General features: G+C 44.6%; 2 protein-coding genes across 3 annotated transcripts in view; both read right to left on the bottom strand.

Moving 5' to 3' along the window:
* Positions 1-425: 425 nt before the first annotated feature.
* LOC115168298 (BLOC-1-related complex subunit 6) lies at positions 426-8,022 on the bottom strand. Its single transcript, XM_029723447.1, has 6 exons — positions 7,936-8,022; positions 3,734-4,380; positions 3,166-3,520; positions 2,533-2,702; positions 1,835-1,918; positions 426-1,689 (listed from the first exon to the last, which is right to left on the bottom strand). The coding sequence occupies exons 2-6, from the start codon at positions 4,370-4,372 to the stop codon at positions 1,564-1,566; spliced, it is 1,374 nt and encodes a 457-aa protein (XP_029579307.1). The 5' UTR covers positions 4,373-4,380; positions 7,936-8,022; the 3' UTR covers positions 426-1,563.
* Positions 8,023-13,101: 5,079 nt separating this feature from the next.
* Positions 13,102-18,800, bottom strand: part of LOC115168297 (semaphorin-3ab) — a 34,468-nt gene continuing 28,769 nt past the window's right edge. Inside the window, exons 11-17 of one of the 2 annotated variants that reach the window (XM_029723445.1) lie at positions 17,714-17,933; positions 17,539-17,627; positions 17,377-17,418; positions 16,703-16,857; positions 16,328-16,389; positions 14,276-14,418; positions 13,102-14,076 (exon numbers count right to left, since the gene is read on the bottom strand). In XM_029723445.1, the coding sequence (XP_029579305.1) occupies positions 13,633-14,076; positions 14,276-14,418; positions 16,328-16,389; positions 16,703-16,857; positions 17,377-17,418; positions 17,539-17,627; positions 17,714-17,933 (1,155 nt within the window). In that variant the 3' untranslated portion in view covers positions 13,102-13,632. Of the gene's footprint in view, positions 14,077-14,275; positions 14,419-16,327; positions 16,390-16,702; positions 16,861-17,376; positions 17,419-17,538; positions 17,628-17,713; positions 17,934-18,800 lie in introns of both variants that reach the window. The other variant, XM_029723444.1, reaches the window with a different exon arrangement.

Here is an 18,800-nt window from a genome sequence, read left to right as displayed (position 1 = left end):
TAGTTCGAATCCCCAAGCAGACTAGATGAAAAGTCTGTCACTGTGCCCTTGAGCAAGGCACTTAACCCTAATTGCTCTGGATAAGAGTGTCTGCTAAATGACAAAAATGTACTAACTTTTCTTCTCTCTACTCCTTACATGAGAATGGCTTTGTTGTAATATGGTTCCCAAGTTGGTTTCCTCAAACACAATGCAAACACACATTCTACAACATGTTTCTGCAGTCATATCAACTGAGATGACTTCACCATTCAACATTACCTTTGTGTTCTTACTGGTCATGCTATTGTGATTACAATAAATCATGCCTTTTTCTGTGGAAATGTACTAATATTTTATATCAAATGTATTGGATGCACTCTAGATGTCCTGTATCTATGCACTCATGTCATCACAGCCAAACAAGGAACAAAAACAGACAGCTACTCTTTGCAGCTCATGTAAATTTGTTATTTTTCTTAAAATATACACTTAGGACAAAGGGTAGATAAATCATTTTTTTGTTACAGAAAGATATATGTACAAAGGTGCTTCTGATTGTACAGAGATTATTAAGAGCAGTTAGAGGTCATCCCTCTCTCCCCAGCCAAACATGCGTCCCCCTCAAAGTCTATAGTCCTACAGCCTTTTATATCCAGTGTGCGGGTGCTGCCTTATCTAGGTGGGGCTTCAGCAGGTCTGACGACATCTGGTAGAATACAAGTCCTGTAAGGGCATGTTACATGTAATGGCTGTCCAGAACCTCTCACCATGGCAACACAATTTAACCCAAATAGATATGTTAGAAATTGAGACAGGCCTACCTACCAGCCAACCTGTGACGTGACAAAAGATACCAGTCTCCTAAAGCACAACATACCATCCAGGAAACACAGAGGAGAGCTTTACAGGGAATGGCTTTTGGTTGGTAACAGCCTGTTACTAACAGTTATACAACATGGAGGGACAGCCCTTTCTACAATATAATATGTACCCCCACACCTTCACCTGTCTCATGTTACTATTAAAACCTGCCACAGGCAGTTTCAGGAACCTGCCTAAGAAGTGACTGACATCTAAATCTTATCACAACCCTTCCTAAAGCTCATGCTCCATACAAATCAAACCTTATTCGGCACATGCTTCATAAACAACTGGCCCTTCCTGACAATACAGAGAAAGAAAACTGGGATATAATAGAAAAGTAAAACACTAAATAATTAAAGTAATAGATACCACAGTGAGTAATGATAACTTGAGGGAGAGAGTGCCACCGTGTGGGCAGCAGCAGTTAGTGCAATCTGAACCAAGTGGGTCGGACGGGAATACATTAAGAAAAGCATCAAGTGTTCCGTTTCCTTCAAGTTCTGTCAGGTGGAGGGCTCCTAGCCGAGCGAGGATCTCAGGAGTGGGGAGGGGTTTGCAGTAGGGCGCCTCCATGGGGGGAGGGGGGAAATGTAGATCATCCATGAAGCTAGCATGATTAGTAGCAGTGATTCCAGGGAGGAAGGGGGTCATTAGGTTAGCAAAGTGTCTGCAGTGGACAGGGGTCTCTGGGGGAGAGGGGTCTCCAGGGTGGAGGGGCTACTTGCAGACAGCTTCCAGGGCATCCAGGGTGCGCTTGATGTCCCGGATCTGGGCAGCCAGGGTGTGGATAGGCTGCATGGAACGATCAAGCTCCTCACAACGCGCCATCAGCGTGTACATTCCCTATGAACACACACACACACACACACACACGATTGAATACATGGAGGAAGTGAACACACATCATATACTTATGACACAACAAGCATCCATGATTGCCATTGATCATAATTTACCTCATGTCTAGCCAAGCTCTCTCTTCTCTCACCTTTATGCTCATGTCAACAGACTCCCCCAGGCTGTCCACTGAGTCTCTGTAGGTTTGGATGTATCCCACACTCAGCGCTGTCATCTGGACACGCACAGATAAAGACATACACTGAGTGTACAAACATTAGGAACACCTTCCTAATATTGAGTTGGACCACCTTTTAACCTCAGAAGACTCAATTCGTCAGGGCATGGACTCTACAATGTGTCGAAAGCGTTCTACTGGGATGCTGGCCCATGTTGACTCCAATGCTTCTCACAGTTATCAGTTGACCATTCTAGATACACACTGGAAACTGTTGACTTTAAAAACCCAGCAGTGTTGCACTTCTTAACACATTCAAACCGGTGCACCTGGCACCTAATACCAAAGGCACTTAAATTGTTTGTGTTTCCCATTCACCCTCTGAATGGCACACAAGGCTTAAAACTCCTTCTTTAACCTGTCTCCTCCCCTTCCTCTACACTGACTGAAGTGGATTTAACAGGTGACATAAATAAGGGATCATAGCTTTCACCTGGATTCACCTGTCTGATGGAAAGCAGGTGTTCTTAATGTTTTGTACACTCAGTTTATATAACATAGCAGACCATTAATATCAGCATACAATAAGCCATGTATAGCAGAGCAGGACTAAAAGGATAGTCAAATGCAGATCAAAATGGTACGTGTGTGAACAAACTGAGCTCAAGTACATTCTGGATGGTTCCGTTGAGGCTACGCATCATCAGCTCCACACTGTGGGCAACATCCTGAGTGTGTCTCTGTAGGTCCACCAGGACAGCAGGGTCGATGGGAGGGATGTCTGCCGGCTGCCGCAACGACGACCCCCGGCCCCTGCTACTGATGGAACCCGAGCAGTCCGCTGGTCACAGAAAGAGAGAGACAGAAACACACACAGGAAATTACTACCTTATCTCGACAGTCTACAAAGCAAACCAAATCAGCCTCCCTCATCCAAGCAGTGCTATGACACTCATCCGTCCTCCCACCCTTCCTGAGGGTGCTAATCTAATCACAAGAGGAAAGGGGAAGAATTTATTTGATTTGGAACTCGGCCTTCAACTGCAGCTTCTAACACTGACGCATCACTGAAATCATTACAGAAAACGCAGTTTGTGAATCAGCATTTCACTGATCACCAGGGTCGTATTCAGGTAAACTGTAGCAAAACGTTTAGCAACAGAAAAAGAAAATGAGTGTATCTTACTGGACAAGTTCAGGTGGTCTCTCCCTGTTTTAGTCAGTTTTCTTCAGTTTGGTAGCTAATGAATACAACCCAGGTGAATAACCATCCGATCCCTGCAGTCCTCCGGTGCTATACTCACAGTCACAGTCACAGTCCAGGCTGGGCTTGGAGCTCATCTTGATCTTCTGCTCCAGGTTGCGGCAGATGAAGTGGGTCAGGTCCCCGTCGTGACTGACTGTTCCCTCCAGCTCCAGGGCAGAGGAGATGGTGGCCCTGCGGCCCTCTGGTTGCCCCCCCCGACCCCCGCACGCCTGGCTGATCTCATCCAGACTCTTGCTGTCCTGCATGCCCCGGACGATGCGCTCCCGCTCGGGGACGTTCCGCACGTGCACCTGGGCCATGACGTGGGGCGGACAGGGGCAGCTGTCTGATGAATGCCTCTCGGCTGGGGCAGAGCTTGGGCTGGGAGCTGCTGTTGAGGGCTCCTCTGTAAGCTGAGAGGAAGAGGCAGTCTTACATACCGGTACCAGACGTATGAACAATACACATGTATATCCTTACTATTGCAGGTGGTCAAACAATCCATACAAAAACAAAACATTTCCGCATTACAATGATTAAAGTACTATATTCTATTCTTGAGCTGTTGGCTCTGGCACTTCAACGATTATGTACAGGGGCAGTAGCGGTCAATATGGCAGACTCACCTGAGCTGAGACTTCAGCCTGGGTGTTTCCTGAATGCTGCTCCTCGCTCTCCTCCTCCTGCTTCTCCTCTTCCTCCTCTGTTTCTACAGAACAGCAGTTACGAGGCTCTGTGTGTTCTGTCTCTGACTGAAGTGTGTCTGCACTGGGAGTGTCCCTCTGTGGGGCTGTGTCTTTGGATGGAATGACTGTTGCGGTGGAGGTGTGCTGTGAGTCTCTAGACAGAATATCATTTAGGGGCTCATCTGTTTGGAGGAGTCCAGTGAGGGACATGTCTTGAGGGGCCACGTGTGGGTTTGTGTCTGCCGCGCATGTGGCAGTGGGGCGGGAGGGCTGTGCTAGGAGCGTGTCTTTGTGTTGTTTGTCCGAATGGGACATGTAGTTGTGAGGAGTGTCTATGGGGTCTTCTTGTGCATGGCATGCTCTCTCTCCATCCACACAGTTCTCAGTCTCTCCAGGGGTCCCATCGAGGGATCCGTGCCCAGGACTTGGCACCCTGCCCCCAAACTTCAGGAGCTGCGAGGGGGTAGTAGGGGCGTAGGTGTGCGGGCCATTCTCACTGCAGGATCCAGGGGAGTCTGGTGTAGCCACCCCATTGGTTGCTTCCGGCACATATGTGCCAATCACAGGGAAGAGGCTCATCCCTCCACCTGTTGCATACAATATGTCAGATAACAACAGATACGCTCTCCTCCTCCCTATGCATGCATACATACATAACATTACATTACATACATACACAACTGGGTTGGATTCAACAACTCATTGCACATCAACTTGCCCACGTAGGGCTCTAGCTTCTCTTTGTTATTGGGGCTTGCTTGCTTTCAAGGGAGGGTGGGAGAAAGACTTTAGCATTTTGTGTAATATGTTTTCTATTCAGCTCTTGTTAACAGCCAAACGTCCAAACAAACTGGCTTAGTTGCATCGAAGCAACTTCTAGTACAGCTAGCCAGCATACATTGGAAGACCCACCAAACTAAACTGTCAACAATACTACTTTGCAGCTCAACGCAATCCAACATACACAAGAAAACTACAATATAACAAAGGTTGAGTGACTACAATACGAAATAAGAATATCTTTGGCCAACAACAGCTAACGTTAGCAACCTGTGTTTGTATGAGGTAAGTTAGCTAGCTAGCTGGCTGTCAGTTTGCCAGAAGACACCAACCCTACCGTTACACTTGTTTACACTGAGCTGCACTGGAGTCGGAACGCAATCATGGTTACATTAAGACAGCGTTGAGCCGGTATGAGATATGGGTCAGAAAGCGTATCTCAATTCAGGGATTCCACTGTACCTTTATCCATACTGCTCCATCGAGAAGATCGAAGGCTACTGCTAGTTTTCCCCACAGCAGTCATTACGGAATGGCACGTTGCGTTGAACAACAAACTCCATATTAATGCCCATGATTTTGGAATGAGATGTTTGACAAGCAGGTGTTCACATACTTTTGGTCATGTAGTGTAGCTCAGAAATTGAACCTGACGAGAGTGAGGATGAATTACCTGCAGTTGCAGGTGTGGTGAAGACCTGAGTCAGAGCCTTGCCAGGATGGTCATTAAAAGGATCATTTTGGCCCAGTGGGAGTTACTTTTTTGGAGAAAGTGGATCCCTGCCTTCTGGCTGACTCATATGTAGTACCAGGCTGGCTAGAAAAGAAGTTGGGTACATTTAAAATTGGTGAAGGTAGCTAAAAATGGTCTTGTGATGATCTTCTGTGTTTCTTCTGTCCAGGGACAAGACTTGTGACTTGCTTTGCTCTCTGGGGGCAGTGTGCCTTTGAAAGGAGTGATTACTGGGGTGGCATTCATTGTTGAGGTGGAACAACTGAAATTGAAGATTCCGACCCGGTGGCGAGCCTGGTGAAACTGAGAAGCAACGGTCTGTCGTTTTGAAGCAGTCTTTACCCGACAAGGTCACGTTAGGATATGTCAGTTATCCCATGAGAGCTTTTGTGCCGAACCCACTATGGTGTTTTAGATGTCAAGCTTATGGTCATTTTGCAGCAATGTGTAGGAGGGAGATTCCAAGATGTGAGAAGTGTGCAGGAGCACATGGGACAAAGGAATGTGTAGTATCAGTGGAAAAACTGTGTGTGTCAATTGTGGGGGTGCCCATGTTGCTTGGAATCAGAAGTGCCCAGTGCAAGAGAGACAGGTTGAGGTTGCCAGGGTCAGTGTCGAACAGAAGGTGCAGTATGCTGAGGTAGTGAAAACAGTAGAGGATTATGGGTCAAGGGTGAGCAGTAGAGCTAGGCCAATACAGAGTGATATGCATTTGTGCTTCAGTAAGGTTGGCTTCTTAGCGTTCATTGCCATGGTTATCAACTGTACCGCAGAAATAGAACGTCATCTACAGAAAATAGATGTTGTGGTGGCAGCTGCAGAGAACTACTTGGGTGTTTGAGTTTTACTGCAGAAGAGTTAAGGTGTGCTGAACAAAAAAGAGTCCTGTCCTTCCATGCCATTGGCCTGGTGTAGGATCAGAATGGGGTGTGCATTTTTACTTGTATGAAATAGTGGTATATAGGTGTAGGGTTAGTGGTGAATTTTTTTCATTTCCCTCTTCCTTTTTTATTTTTGTATCACAAAATGTAACGTGATCGACCACACACTACCGCACAGTAGGTGGCGGCATGCACAAAGAAATGAACGAAGGTCATGATACCATGCTAGCTAGCATGAGGATGAAAAGGGAAGTTTTCCAGGAAAACTAGCAGTATTTCAATCTTCTCAATGTATCGGTGTGGATAAAGGTAACATTTGGATAAAGTGGCATATCCGATCCCTGCATTGAGGTACATTTTTCAACCCATATCTCGCGCCAGCTCCATGGCGTCATAAAAAAATCAAATGTTATTGGTCACGTACACACATTTTATCACAGCTCTAACAGTGCAGTAATACCAAACAATACACAAAAATCCCAAAAAATAAATAAATATTAAAAAGAGCAATGTCAGAGTCCGGAATATAAATGTTGGTGTGTAAAGGCCAGGGATGGGAAACTTTGATGCGGTGTGGAGGCCACACACACACAAAAAAAAAATCACAACTCATGAGGGGCCGCAGTGTTTTAATTACGTGCAATTCTACTCATTTTGCCATGGGGCGGTGACAAATGCTTGCAGTTTTTAATATGATATCTGAGTGAGACTGACTAACAAAATCAATGAGGGCCCCCCCGGGCTCTAATTCGACCTACAAGTTTAGATAGCTGGCTGCTAGACTAACTTACCAATAGAAAGATTTAGCTGACACGGGCTAATTGATGGCCATCAGTGGCTGATATAACAAGAGAAAAACTGTTGATGCGCAACCAAATTTCAAAATGGCACCTTGTGTATTCTACCTCGCAACAGTAAGTTGAGACCACAACTGAGTTCGCCCCAAGAAGGAACTTGATCTGCGGGCAGCCAATTGGACAGTATATGAATAGAAAATGTGTGTACAGTAGTGGTTATATGGGATGAGCCTTGACCAGAATGCAATATATACACACACACATATGAAGTGGGTAAAACAGTATGTAAACATTAAAGTGACCAGTGTTCAATGACTATGTACATAGGGCAGCAGTTTCTAAGGTGCAAGGTTGAGTACTGGGTGGTAGCCCGCTAGTAACAGTGGCTAAGTTCAGGGCAGGATAATGTAACCTTGATTGCATTCTAAGCTTTGTGTAAACAAGCTTAATGGTAGAGTAGTATCTTCTGGTAAAATGTAACCATGCTTGCGTTCCAACCCCAGTGCAGCTCAGTGTAAACAAGCGTTACGGTAGGGTATCTTCAGGCAAGCTGTCAGTGTGATTAGCTAACGTTACGGCTAGTTAGTTAACGTTTAATCAGCTCGCAACAGGAGGCTGTAAAACAACGAGCAATACGAACTCAGACTAATGATGTAAAAATCATAAAGAATGGTCACAACATCCAACAAGCAAGTTGACATATTGCTTTCATCAGCCATAAACTAGCAGTTTACTCATCAGTCAGATGACGTTAGCTAACTAGCTAGCTAGCTGTCGATGCTAGCAGCCAGGCCTCGGAATGTTATCTTGTTTTCAGTTCCCTTGTTACTCCGTGTCTGTCAAGAGTGACCATCACCCGGAAATGTGTGGGAATACTTATTTCTACGACTAACTTTAAGGAAAATCAAATATCTGCACGTTTCTAGCATAATCAAATAAATAAACACTTACCAGTGTAATGCTTTCGAAGAGATCTAGTCAACCATGAAATTGAGTCGAGTCCGCTCTGTATATTTTCCCCTACAACCTGCAGTAGAGAACGCAATAGTTCCGCATAATAATAGAAAAACTAGTAGGCCTAGCTCACCACAGTACATGTCTGACATGATGATTAAATGCAGTAGTAAGTATGTGATGTTTCATGAATATAATAAAACCCATAATAATTGTAACTGAATAATTTCAGAATGAAGTTGTATTAAATGGAATTTAATCAAACACTGTGATACTGATCTGTGTATCACAGGAGGCTTCTAAGGGGAGAACAGCTTACAATAATGGCCCGAATGGCATCAAACACATAGAAACCAAGTGTTTGATGTATTTGATACCATTCCACTGATTCCACTCCAGCCATTACAGCGAGCCTGTTCTCCCCAATTAATGTGCCACCAACCTCCTGTGGTGTACTTATGAGCTTTGCCTCCAGTACCTTCATCTTTACCTGAGTTCTCCATGCACTTATCTCTCTTCCCCACAGAGGGAGACAGAGACCATTGCCCATCACTTCTGATGTCACCGAGCTACAGTATTTGCCACATGGCCATGAATGTGTAAGCTGTGCTGAGAGAGCCCCACCCATGCGCCTCTCTGCCACAATCTTGTGATGTTCAAGATGGCAGAGGCAGAGCAGATACAGGACACAGACTATCCCTGGGGATATATGTCTTCACAGCTATAACCCTAACTCATAGTGCTCAAGGACTCTGAGGTAATTCTTCACACAAAAAAGTATTTGTTTTTTATAGTGTCACAATACATTCGCTTGTGCTCAAATAGTGAGCCAACAGCCAACATTGTCAATTGTACGTTTATCTGTTTATTTGTTTTATAGGACACCGGTATGTAAGGAAACACACACAATATACAAACCATATGTTTAAATGCTATCTCACCACCATTTAGATGAAGCCTCAGTTGGACATGAGGAGACCTAAAGGCCCTGAGCCATGTGGTGTCCTGTGCGGGAGCAGCTTACAGACCGCAAACATGACAGAGAGCAGGTTCAACCACATCTGAACCACAACATAATGCACTGAAAATGTTTTCATGTGTGGCTTCCTTTATTCAGTTCAGACCTAATGGGATATCTTGTTTGTCAGACCCACTTTGCTATTTTATTATTTATATACTCATGTTATACACTGAGTGTACAAAACATTAGGAACGTTCTATGACAGACTGACCAGGTGAAAGTTATGATCCCTTACTGATGTCACCGATAAATACATTTCAATCAGTGTAGATGAAGGGGAGGAGACATGTTACAGAAGGATTTTTAAGTCTTGAGATAAATGAGACATGGATTGTTTATGTGTGCTGTTCAGAGGGTGAATGGGCAAGACTAAATATTTAAGTGCCTTTGAATGGGGTATGGTAGTAAGTGCCAGGCGCACCGGTTTGAGTGTTACACCCTGATCAGTTTCACCTGTCCTCGTTTTTGTCTCCACCCCAGTGTATTTATCCCTGTGTTTCCTGTCTCTCTGTGCCAGTTTGTCTTGTATGTTTCCAAGTCAACCAGCATTTTCCCGTTCTCCTGCTTTTTGCGTTCTCCTTTTTCTAATACCCACCTGCCTAACCATTCTGCCTGCCTTGACCACGAGCCTGTCTGCCACTCTGTACCTCCTGGACTCTGATCTGGTTTTGACCTTTTTGCCTGTCCACGACCATTCTCTTGCCTCCCCCTTTGGATTAATAAACATTGTAAGACTCCAACCATCTGCCTCCTGTGTCTGCTGTGTGTCTGCTGTGACTACTGTGTAGTTGTGAAGACATCAAACTATGAAATAACACACACGGAATCATGTACAGTAGTAACCAAAAAAGTGTTAAACAACTCAAAATACATTTTATATTTGAGATTCTTCAAGGTAGCCACCCTTTGCCTTGATGACAGCTTTGCACACTCTTGGCATTCTCTCAACCAGCTTCACAAGGTAGTCACCTGGAATGCATTTCAATTAACAGGTGTGCCTTGATTTTTGGTTCCAACCATGGTGTTTTTGTGAGACGCCGAGTAACTGAACGGATGATTTCCACATGTGTGGTTCCCACCGTGAAGCATGGAGTAGGAGGTGTGATGGTGTGGTGCTACTTTGCTGGTAAAACTGTCAGTGATTTATTTAGAATTCAAGGCACACTTAACCAGCATGGCTACCACATCATTCTGCAGCGATACGCCCTCACATCAGGTTTGCGTTTAGTGGGACTATTTGTTTTTCAACATGACAATGACCCAACACACCTCCAGGCTGTTTAAGGGCTATTTGACCAAGAAGGAGAGTGATGGAGTGCTGCATCAGATGACCTGGCCTCTACAATCACCCAACCTCAACCCAATTGAGATGGTTTGGGATGAGTTGGACGGCAGAGTGAAGGAAAAGCAGCGAACAAGTGATCAGCATATGTGGGAACTCCTTCAAGACTGTTGGGAAAGCATTCCAGGTGAAACTGTTTTAGAGAATGCCAAGTGTGTGCAAAGCTGTCATCAAGGCAAAGAGTGGCTACTTTGAATAATCTCAAATATAAAATATATTTTGATTTGTTGAACACTTTTTTGGTTACTACATGATTCCATATGTGTTATTTCATAGTTTTATTCTACAATATAGGAAATAGTAAAAATAAAGAAAAATCCTTGAATGAGTAGGTGTGTCCAAACTTTTGACTAGTACTGTAAGTATTCAGACCCTTTACTCAGTACTTTGTTTACCCAGTATTTATGCTGCAGTAGTTTATGTGTTGGGGGGCTAGGGTCAGTCTGTCACATCTGGAGTATTTCTCTTGTCTTTTCCGGTGTCCTGTGTGAATTGAAATATGCTCTCTCTAATTCTCTCTTTCGCTTTCTTTCTTTCTCTCTCTCGGAGGACCTGAGCCCTAGGACCATGCCGCAGAACTACCTGGCTTGATGACTCCTTGCTGTCCCCTGTTCACCTGGCCGTGCTGCTGCTCCAGTTCCAACTGTTCTGCCTGCAGCTATGGAACCCTGACCTGTTCACCGGACGTGCTACCTGTCCCAGACCTGTTGTCCCAGACCTGCTGGAACCCTGACCTATTCACCGGACGTGCTACCTGTCCCAGACCGGAGTGGTAGAGATACTCTCAAAGATCGGCTATGAAAAAGCCAACTGACACTTACTCTTGTGTTACTGACTTGTTGCACCCTCGACAACTACTATGATTATTATTATTTGACAATGCTGGTCATTTATGAACATTTGAACATCTAGGCCATGTGCTGTTATAATCTCCACCCGGCACACCCCTCATAGCCTGGTTCCTCTCTAGGTTTCTTCCTAGGTTTTGGCCTTTCTAGGGAGTTTTTCCTAGCCACCGTGCTTCTACACCTGCATTGCTTGCTGTTTGGGGTTTTAGGCTGGGTTTCTGTACAGCACTTTGAGATATCAGCTGATGTAAGAAGGGCTATATAAATAAATTTCATTTGATTTGTTGAAGCACTTTTGGCAGCGATTTCAGCCTTGAGTCTTCTTGGGTATGACGCTACAAGTTTGGCACACTTGTATTTGGGGGGATTCTCCCATGCTTCTCTGAAGATCCTCAACCTCTGTCAGGTTGGATGGGGAGCGTTGCTGCACAACTATTTTCAGGTCTCTCCAGAGATGTTCGATCCGGTTCAAGTCCAGGCTCTGGCTGGCCCACTCAAGGACATTCAAAGACTTGTCCCGAAGCCACTCCTGCATTGTCTTGGCTGTGTGCTTAGGGTCATGCTTAGTGGGCTTCCGTCTGGCCACTCTACCATAAAGGCCTGATTGGTGGAGTGCTGCAGAGATGGTTGTCCTTCTGGAAGGTTCTCCCATCTCCACAGAGGAACTCTGGAGCTCTGTCAGAATGACCATCGGGTTCTTGGTCACCTCCTTCTAGGAAGAGTCTTGGTGGTTCCAAACTTCTTCCATTAAGAATGATGGAGGCCACTGTGTTCTTGGGGACCTTCAATGCTGTAGACATTTTTTGGTACTCTTCCCCAGATCTGTGCCTTGACACAATCCTGTTTCGGAGCTGTATGGACAATCCTTTTACCTCATGGCTTGGTTTTTGCTCTAAGATGCACTGTCACCTGTGGGACCTTATCTAGACAGGTGTGTGCCTTTCTAAATCATGTCCAATCAATTGAATTTACCACAGGTGGACTCCAATCAAGTTGTAGAAACATCTCAAGGATGATCAATGGAAACAGGATGCACCTGAGCTCAATTTCGACTATCATAGCAAAGGGTCTGATTACTTATGTAAATAAGGTATTTCTGTTTTTTATTTGTAATAAATTAGCAAAGAAATCTAAAAACCTGTTTTTGCTTTGTCATTATGGGGTATTGTGTGTAGAGTGATGATCCGTAAAAAGTTGTTTATCCATTTTTGAGTAACGCTGTATCATAACAAAATGTGGAAAAAGTCAACGTGTCTGAATACTTTCCGAATGCACTGTATGTGTGCGTGTATGTCTCCTATTGTTTATTGACAGGTTTCCTATTGCACAAAAAGGAAAAGTATGAAAACATACTGGCAGAATTTAGTATTTACATTGGGTGTCTCCTTAACTTGGGAGAGATCAATTGAAAACATTTGATTTAATTTTAAAGTCAATTTGGAAAATCACATGAAATAAATATTGGCACAGAGATATAAATATACGCTACACAATTAAATACATGAGCGCATAATGAATCAGGGAAGGATCTGAACAAGGTCTTTGAGGAAAGCATCAACATTACATGTTTCATTATAAAATACTTTCCATCATACTTTATGGTAGTGAATAAAGCACACACACACACACACACACACACACACACACACGAGGACCTTGCTCAGTAAAGAAGTCTGACAACATTTAAAAATGTCTCTCTCTGCTTTTATGCAGCTGCTCCAGAACATAAAACTAAAGTTTATTTTTCTACAGCATTAAAAATGCTTTAGCTTTGCTGCATTTCATTTTGGCAGTCTTGCTAGTTTGACTCAGATTTCCCCCTTTTAATTCCTCTGATGCACTAATGTCAAACACACCCAGCATCAATGATGCCAGTTATGTGGAGTCAAGCTTGAGTTGAAAGCCTAATGAAGACCACAGAGCATTTACTAAATAAAACTGACCTATACAACTACTGAAACAAACCTTTTTATTCAAAACAGAAATAAATACGACACAAAGTTAAATAAGATTTTTTTTTACATTAAACATCGAAGACAAATCACAAATGTTGTGCCTCAGGGACACATTAAGTCTCTCTCTCGTGCTTGAGTCCTTTTGACTCCCTCTCTGTCTTTCGTTAGGACAGATCCCAGCTAGCTTCACCTTCAGGGCATTTTTTTTCTCTGTACATTAGACCCAGTCAGTTCCTCAGACAAGTTCACATACTGTGTCTTATGAGACACCACATTCTTCCAGGTCCTCTTCATGCCTTAATATATTCCTCACCGGTCTCTTGGACATGCTGTGCATCCTTCATACAACACGCTACGCAACCACATTCACATTTCTGAGTCCAGCCCACACTGAACCTCCTATGTCCCCAATATACATGAATATGTGTTTTTGTAAATGTGTGTGTGTGTGTGTGTGTGTCTTTGAGAGAGTGAGACAGTGTTTGAGGGTGTAAGTCAGAAGAAAGCATGTCGTAGGCAGTAGAGCATCTAAGCACTTCGTGGAGACCTCTGCTGGGGTTTGCTCCTGCTCTTCCTCCCGCCTCCTCCTCCACCTCCACCTCGGCCTCCATGTTTGTGCCTCTCGCCCCTGGGGCCGTCCCCTGTCTTGCGGTTGGTGTCCTTGGTCTGATCCTGGTCGCGGTTGCGGTTCCGGCGTTGTCGGAAGCCCAGCCTCTGACAGTGCTTCTCCAGGCTGCTGGGATGGATGAAGGCCTGGTACCAGGGCTGGGAGGCATCTGGGCTGGGGTTGGGGTTGTTAGGGGACCAGGAAAAGGCACGGGAGGGGCTCCACACACTCAGACGGATGGTGACGGCAGTCCAACGGAAGCCATGCTCCTCCAGTTGACAGTGGTACACGCCAGAGTGACCCGTCTCGGCCTGACGGATCAGAACACCTCTCTCAATCACCACCAGCTGCTCTCCTGACTGCAACTGCAATACAGAGAGGAGTGTGAGTGTGTAGGCCAGCGTGTGTGTTTTTATTTGTGTCTGTGTCTGTGTCTGTGTCTGTGTGTGTGTGTGTGTGTGTGTGTGTGTGTGTGTGTGTGTGTGTGTGTGTGTGTGTGTGTGTGTGTGTGTGTGTGTGTGTGTGTGTGTGTGTGTGTGTAACTGCCTGTGTGTCAGTATGTACCTGATGCAGCTCAGGGCTGTTCTCTCCTGCCTGTATGTACCAGGTGACGGCTGCATGTCTGGATTTGGGAATGCACTCCAGATAGGTGCTGTTACCCTCAGCAACCATCATCATCCTCTGCTCTGCTTTCACCTGCAGACCAGCTGAACAGAGACAGAGAAAAATGTCACAAGGTCTGCTCTATATAGAAACCCAAGCTAGTAGACATTACCAGTCAAAAGTTTGAACACCTACTCATTCAAGGGTTTTTCTTTATTTTTACTATTTTCTACATTGTAGAACAATAGTGAAGACATCAAAACTATGAAATAAAACATATGGAATCATGAAGTAACCAAAAAAGTGTTAAACAAATCAATGTATATTTTATATTTGAGATTCTTAAAAGTAGACACCCTTTGCCTTGATGACAGCTTTACGCACTCTTGGCATTCTATCAACCAGCTTCATGAGGTAGTCACCTAGAATGCATTTCAATTAGCAGGTGAGCCTTGTTAAAAGTTAATTTGTGGAATTTCTTTCCTTCTTAATGCGTTAGAGCCAATCAGTAATGTTGTGACAAGTTAGGGGTGGTATACAGAAGATAGCCTTATTTGGTAAAAGACCAAGTCCATAATATGGCAAGAACAGCTCAAATAAGCAAAGAGAAACGATAGTCCATCATTACTTTAAGACATGAAGGTCAGTCAATTCGGAAAATTTCAAGAACTTTGAAAGTTTCTTCAAGTGCAGTTGCAAAAACCATCAAGCGCTATGATGAAACTGGCTCTCATGAGGACCGGCACAGGAAAGGAAGACCCAGAGTTACCTCTGCTGCAGAGGATAAGTTCATTAGAGTTACCAGCCTCAGAAATTGCAGCCCAAATAAATGCTTCACAGAGTTCAAGTAACAGACACATCTCAACATCAACTGTTCAGAGGAGACTGTGTAAATTAGGCCTTCATGGTAGAATTGCTGCAAAGAAACCACTACTAAAGGACACCAATAAGAAGAAGAGACTTGCTTGAACCAAGAAACATGAGCAATGGACATTAGACAGATGGAAATCTGTCCTTTGGTCTGATGAGTCCAAATTTGAGATTTTTGGTTTCCAACTGCCGTGTCTTTGTGAGACGCAGAGTAGGTGAACAGATGATCCCCGTGTAACAGTGTAGGTTCCGTCCCTCTCTTCGCCCCAACCCGGGCTCGAACCAGGGACCCTTGCACACATCAACAACTGACACCCCACGAAGCATCGTTACCCATCGCGCCACAAAAGCCGCGGCCCTTGCAACGCAAGGGGAAACCCTACTTCAAGTCTCAGAGCGAGTGACGTCACTCATTGAAACGCTATTAGCGCGCACCACCGCTAACTAACTAGCCATTTCACATCGGTTACACCCGTATGTATGGTTCCCACCGTGAAGCATGGAGGAGGAGGAGGAGGTGTGATGGTGTGGGGGTTCTTTGCTGGTGACACTGTCAGTGATTTGTTTAGAATTCAAGGCACACTTAACCAGCATGGCTACCACAGCATTCAGCAGTGATACACCATCCCATCTGGTTTGCACTTAGTGGGACTGTCATTAGTTTTTCAACAGGACAATGACCCAAAACACACTTTACAGGCTGTGTAAGGGCTATTTGACCAAGAAGGAGAGTGATGGAGTGCTGCATCAGATGACCTGGCCTTCACAATCACCCAAACTCAAACCAATTGAGATGATTTGGGATGAGTTGGTCCGCTGTGCTCAGCATATGTAGGAACTCCTTCAAGACCGTTGATAAAGCATTCCTCTTGAAGCTGGTTGAGAGAATGCCTGTCATAAAGGCAAAGGGTGGCTACTTTGAAGAATCTCAAATATTAAATATATTTTGATTTATTTAACACTTTTTTTGGTTACTACATGATTCCATATGTGTTATTTCATAGTTTTGATGTCTTCACTATTATCCTACAATGTAGGAAATAGTAAAAATAAAGAAAAAACCTTGAATGAGTAGGTGTGTCCAAACGTTTTGACTAGTACTGTATGTCTGTGGGGGTGTGGCTTGTGACAGTCTCTGCTCACCTCCCTGTCTGACACACTGTGTCAGAGGGTCCTCCTCATCACCAACCTGACGAGCGTTCCTCCTTCGGTGAGAGTAAACCAAAAAATACATCATGTTAGATAAGAGTATGCACTAAATGTGAGCATTTATGAGTAGGGCAGGCCTATAGCTACATACACATGTATTGGATGAGTGGGTACTGGGTATATGAGAGTGAGCTGGCATGTCATAGACTTAAACTTACAGCTTTATTTCCCTCTCTATTTTAACAGCATGTTTATTCATGTTTAGTTTCTCCTGTAGTTCTATACTGTAACTGTGTGAAGTGCTAGCTAGATATACAGTGTAAGTGTTGGATTATAAGTCTGGGTTGAGTGTGAGCTGAGCGTGTCCACCTGCGTGCAATGGGCATGAAGGGGCTGCAGGCGTGTCCGTCCCAGGTGCAGTAGGGATCTCTGGCCAGGCAGCATTCAGTGCAGGCCTGGCCGTACAGCTCACACTGGAACAGAGCCAACTGGGCCACACCCTCTGCAGAACCCACAAACAGCCACTGCTGTAGTCACACACACACACACACACACACACACACACACACACACACACACACACACACACACACACACACACACACACACACACACACACACACACACAAAAAAAAGAAAACAGAGAAGAAAAACACATCATTATAAAATGGCTGAGAGAGCAGATGCCACAACCCTCAGTTATTTCAGGAATTATGCCTTCGCTGATTCACACTTTCCAAATTCACACACGACTGAGACTGACTGCTACAGAGCATGTTTACGTGTGTTGATGTAGATTCACCATCTCAATGTGCGCCAGCCCACTGGACACAAACTGGTTAAATCAAAGTTGTTTCCATGTCATTTCAATGAAATTACTTTGAACTAACATGGAATAGACGTTGGATTGACATCTGTGCCCAGTGGGATTCCTCATCGCTCTGTAGTTACCATAGCAACCAGTGATTAAGCTCTTCTTGGAGATATAAGATGGGGAGCTTTGTGTGTGTTTGGGGGGGAGGGTATATGTGCATCATTCTTACCTTTTTCTTGGACAGTGTCATGGTAGTCACAGGTGACTTGTGCTGTGGTGGGAGAGGGGAAAAGGTGTTCAGGTAAACCAGACAACAGAAGAAACTACAGATATGTCAAAAAATTATCTAAAACTACAGATTTGTCAAAGTAAGGATACAACGAACTTGTACCTGGAAGACCTGCAGCTGCTCCAGGGTGACCTCCTGTGTGACACCGTGTTCTTTAGGGAGGGGGATAGACTTCAGCACCTGGCCTGAGTCTGCAACACAGAGGACACTCCTGCTTGTACTGTACTCAAACACACACTCACGCGCACGCACACATACACAAAACCTATTCCCACACCTGTGCCGATGAATAGGACGTCATACTGTCCGTCCACTGCCTCTACCCGGTCCACGAGCAGTCGGCTGAATTTGTAGTGCACTCCCACCCTGACGAACAGAGGGCGCCCTCCCTGCGGCAGCACTGCTTCCTGCAGCAGAGGGTGTGTACGGCTGAAGAAGATGACGTCATCAGGGTACTGCCGGGTGGAGCTGTAGCTACCGTATGTACTGCTGGGACACTGGAGGGAGAGGAGAGAGGTAGAGAGAGCTGCATTGGCATCAAGCATTCAATGACATGGAAAGAGTTGGGCAAAACATGGTTAAAGTTGGGATCAAGTTAAGGTTGAGAAGAGTTGTAAAAAGTTGTGCCTTTGGACTAGAATTGTTGTTGAGCTTGAGTTGGGTCAAAGATAGTGCTTGTATTCCTTAATTTTGACTGGTAGAGAGCCTCTTCTTCAGCCACGTTCAGTATACAGTGGCAAGAAAAAGTATGTGAACCCTTTGGAAATGCCTGGATTTCTGAATAAATTGGTCATAAAAGTTGATCTGAACTTCATCTAGGTTACAACAAATAGACAAACACAGTCTGCTTAAACTAATAACACACAAACAATTATACGTTTTCATATCTTTATTGAACACACTGTGTGTCACAGGCGTCGAAAGGATTAGACCAAGGCGCAGCGTGTATAGTGCTCATCTTTAGATTTTAATGAATGCACTTCAAACAACAAAATAACAAACGCTCAACAGTTCCGTCAGGTACAATAACTAAACAGAACATAACCACCCACCAAACCCAAAGGAAAACAGGCTGCCTAAGTATGGCTTCCAATCAGAGACAACGAAAGACACCTGCCTCTGATTGGAAACCATACTTGGCCAAACATGGAAAACGAAACATAGAAATAGAAAACTAGAACAAATTCCCCTAGAACCCCCCCCCAAAAAAACACACAAAACAACCCCCCTGCCACGCCCTGACCATACTACTATGGCAAATTACCCTTTTCACTGGTCAGGACGTGACAGTACCCCCCCCCCCCGAAGGTGCAGACCCTGACTGCACCCCAAACAAAACCCCACAAAAACAACCCCAAACCTAA

The sequence above is a fragment of the Salmo trutta genome, chromosome 30 (genome assembly GCF_901001165.1).
Source record: "Salmo trutta chromosome 30, fSalTru1.1, whole genome shotgun sequence".
Lineage (NCBI taxonomy): Eukaryota > Metazoa > Chordata > Actinopteri > Salmoniformes > Salmonidae > Salmo > Salmo trutta.
This window is presented reverse-complemented; position numbering and strand designations above follow the sequence as displayed.

Coding starts and splice junctions, on each gene's coding strand:
- LOC115168298 (XM_029723447.1), bottom strand. CDS start 4,372: ATGAGCCTCTTCCCTGTGATTGGCACATATGTGCCGGAAGCAACCAAT. Junction 3,521..3,733: donor AGGCTGAAGTCTCAGCTCAG/GTGAGTCTGCCA, acceptor TCTTCCTCTCAG/CTTACAGAGGAGCCCTCAAC. Junction 1,690..1,834: donor CTGTTGACATGAGCATAAAG/GTGAGAGAAGAG, acceptor GTGTGTTCATAG/GGAATGTACACGCTGATGGC.